This window comes from Poecile atricapillus, chromosome 1 (genome assembly GCF_030490865.1).
Source record: "Poecile atricapillus isolate bPoeAtr1 chromosome 1, bPoeAtr1.hap1, whole genome shotgun sequence".
NCBI classification, from domain to species: Eukaryota; Metazoa; Chordata; class Aves; order Passeriformes; family Paridae; genus Poecile; species Poecile atricapillus.
The window spans coordinates 122079924-122083159 of NC_081249.1; the positions used below are offsets into that span (position 1 = coordinate 122079924).

The window sequence follows — 3236 nt, forward strand, 5'->3', positions numbered from 1 at the left end:
AAGCCTGCAGTGCCAAACTGCAGCTGAATCCATTGTTTCCATTCTGTGTCTGTGCAGGTGATTTTTCTGATGAAGAACGGTATATTTTCATTTTTCCTGTGGGATTTCATCCTGTAGGCTTCACATGATTTTCTCAATAACGTGAGGTAATTTCCTATTCTGACTCAGTCAGTCCTCCAGCTCACTTCCAGACCACTCCAACTTCATAGTGGTATTTGCAGAGTTAGGTTGCTGCAGAGTTCTGTGAAATCCATTCTCTGAAGGGACTCCTGTGAACGGCTTTCAAGGCACATTATCACACCATGTTTGCACTACTGGGGCCAGGTGCCCCTACATTCATCCCTAAATCATTTTTGAGACTCCTACGTTAAATGATGCTAAACATTTCTCTTTACTACATTCTGCACTCAGGTGAAAATAGAGAGCTGATGATTTTTTCAAGTTAGCCAGGTATGAGCTAGAGTTCATGTTACTTGTGTTGCTGTGACAGTGAGGCTGAACTAACAAGCCTTGCTGAGAAAGTACAAGAATTCAGGTGACATTCAACCTTTGAACATAGATTTTGGCTCTTAAATATACATGCTGTTATTATTTGCAGTGCATAATGACTATATGAAATATTCTGCAAAGAAAACATCAGTCAGGATCTCAGCTGAGAGAGGTTTACAATCCAGCTAATAGAACCACAACCAGCAGCAAGGCTTTTAAAAATAAGTGTGTTCTTAGGAGAGATGGAAAGCAGGAGATAATAAAGACTTGAAACTTTTTGAAAGCACAGAATAGCATAAAATAATCTATGTGAACCAGGCAGTGGAAATACAGGAATATAAATAATGAAGTTGCACTAAAGAGGAAGAAGGGCGAAGGGCAGAATAAATTGGAAGCAGCATTTTTTATAGACCTGTGAAAATTATTTTAAGGCAACTCATAGGTTATGTAAGGAAGGCCTGAAGAGGAGTTTAGTCAGTAGCTCTTCATTTTGGCCTAAAAAATCTTTGTTTCAATCCTGGCAGTTTCTAAATCTTCCATTTAAACCTGAATAGTACCTTTACTTATCAGGGAACATTTAAAGCCAAACTGCTGTGTCCAGTAGCCTTCACTGGTTGCTTCCATTCTGACTGAAGGAGCAGTAGGATGGCCCCAGTCCCCTCACAGTGCAGTCAGTGGTGTCAGTGTCACAGCTGTCACAGTGGCACTCTGTAGCCACTGGGTAGGAATAAAATGATTCAGGATGGTCACCACAGCCAGGGATCTTCACTGTTTCATACACAACCTCCTTGAAGGTACAGGTTTGCTGAGCAGTTGATACTGGTGGATATTTGTATACTGGATCCTGAAATTACAAGAAGGAAAATAAACTGTTTTAAAATTTGCTGTGGGATTTCAGTATTTTTATAAAATGGGAAAATCTCACTGAGATCAAAAGCATTTGGGTCTGATTCTTCTAATTTCACTTAGATCTTTAAATTTCCCCTTTCAGGGAGACTGATATGGCAAATTTGTGTCATACCATCATGAGACAATCTTTCAGGTCAATTGATTGATTCTTCAAATTATTTGAAAGAGCAGAGGAGTCTACATGGTAATGGCTGCTTTATTTTATCTGCTTGCAAGCAGAAATTGAGCACAAAGCAGAGATCCAGATTGTAATCCTTCTCACTCTAGCTATACAATACAAACATAATATATGCAGCCAGTTAATTAACTGGATTTTACTATGATATTTCACCCTTCTGTCTGTGCTTCAGATTGGCTGTGTATCTTCTCCTGTGTCAGACAGCACAGCAGTTATTCAGCCTGATCTTTCACAAGGCTCATCCTGTCTATGTGTTTGCTACAAGCTGCAGGAATGGGTTATCCATACATCACTTAAAATATTTAATTCTGGTGCCTGAAATGAAGAGTCTCACCCTTGTGAAGCAGTATCCTGAGCACCATGTGGCATTCACTGTAATGCAGAATTCACATTCTTCTTTTTCCACGGCTATGGTAATATTGGTGAGCTGGCAGCTGTTGCAGCAAATTGCTTTCCAGCAAAGTAACAGCACGTAACAATTAAGTGTCTTCATCCTGTCTATAAAGCAAAAAATATATCTCTACTGGAGAAACATGTATAGTTATTTTTAACAGAATCATCAGTGAGAGCAGAGACATTAGACAGATCTTCCTTATGTTTACTCTTAAAGGAGTTTGATTTTCCTAAGCAACTGAAATGGCATGTCATCAGTCTTTGCAGAATGATAATAATAGCACAATACCATACTTTCAATGAAATATTTTTATCTAAGTTTCTGTAGAGAGAATGTAACCTGCCTTTAAAGACAAAGAAGAAGAAGCGAAAGAGCAAAGTATAATTATTTTTCAGAGGCAATTAATTGCTTTAAGTGTTTGCAATATGAAAAAAAAAAAGCTTCTACATCAGGATCTGATGAAAACTTACCTGTATTCTGCTCGCCTTCCTAGAAGTAACAGCTGTAGTGAGAAGAAAGCCCTGTGCTTCCCTTTTATAGTGGATGGTGTGTAATTTATACCTTGAGGATTTGCAGTGTATTAATGCAGCAAGCATTAGTTTGGGACTTGGTGAAAGCGGATTAATGTTCAGCCAGACAGTGAGATTAAGCCTTGTTGAGAGGAAAAAAGAAAAGCTAAACACACTGGGGAAGAGATGGTGAAGGTTACTGTCACAGTGTCTCTCTACACATGTCACTGGATTTGATTCAGTGGCATTTAGAAATAGCTGAGCCGTTTCACAGTTTGAAAAAAAAAAAAAAAGGTTGAAAAGCTTATTTTTGGAAATGAAAAGTTCAGGTGTTTTAACTTCTTGGTCAGCCCTCAAAGTGATAGGCTTGGGGTGCAAGCTGGTCCTTGGGCAGTGGAGGACCCTTCACTGCTGTAGTTTTTCTTAGCTAATGACTATTTTCTTGTTTTCTTTTCAGGGCATCAATTTTAATTGGTTTTCTCTGAGTTCTGTCTTACCCAGTGAGCTGCATATGTATTTATTCAGTGATCCAATAAAGCTAGTTATGTGAATTTTGTTAAACCATGAAGAACTCTTTTCTTTGCCATTCTTTTCTAGCCCAGTATATTCAGCCCTAGTTCCTGTCTGTTGCATGGTCACATTTTTTAATTTATGTGAGGGATATTTGTGTTGTGGGAAGGGACTATTAGGATGTCATAATGAGGCTCCAGATTTGTGTTTTTATGCTCCAGTGATCTCTGATGAAATATTTTAGTGT

General features: G+C 38.5%; 1 protein-coding gene across 1 annotated transcript; it reads right to left on the bottom strand.

The window, feature by feature from the left end:
- Window positions 1–1096: 1096 nt before the first annotated feature.
- On the bottom strand, window positions 1097–2069 carry FSHB (follicle stimulating hormone subunit beta). Its single transcript, XM_058857925.1, has 2 exons — window positions 1911–2069; window positions 1097–1333 (listed from the first exon to the last, which is right to left on the bottom strand). Exons 1-2 carry the CDS (start codon window positions 2067–2069, stop codon window positions 1097–1099), a joined length of 396 nt encoding a protein of 131 aa, XP_058713908.1.
- Between the last annotated feature and the right edge of the window lie 1167 nt (window positions 2070–3236).

What these genes read in the sequence shown, in the direction of transcription:
- FSHB (XM_058857925.1), bottom strand. Translation starts at nt 2,069, where the DNA reads ATGAAGACACTTAATTGTTACGTGCTGTTACTTTGCTGGAAAGCAATT. An exon ending in CAGGATACTGCTTCACAAGG is followed by an intron (nt 1,334 to 1,910) that starts GTGAGACTCTTC and finishes TTGTAATTTCAG; the next exon opens with GATCCAGTATACAAATATCC.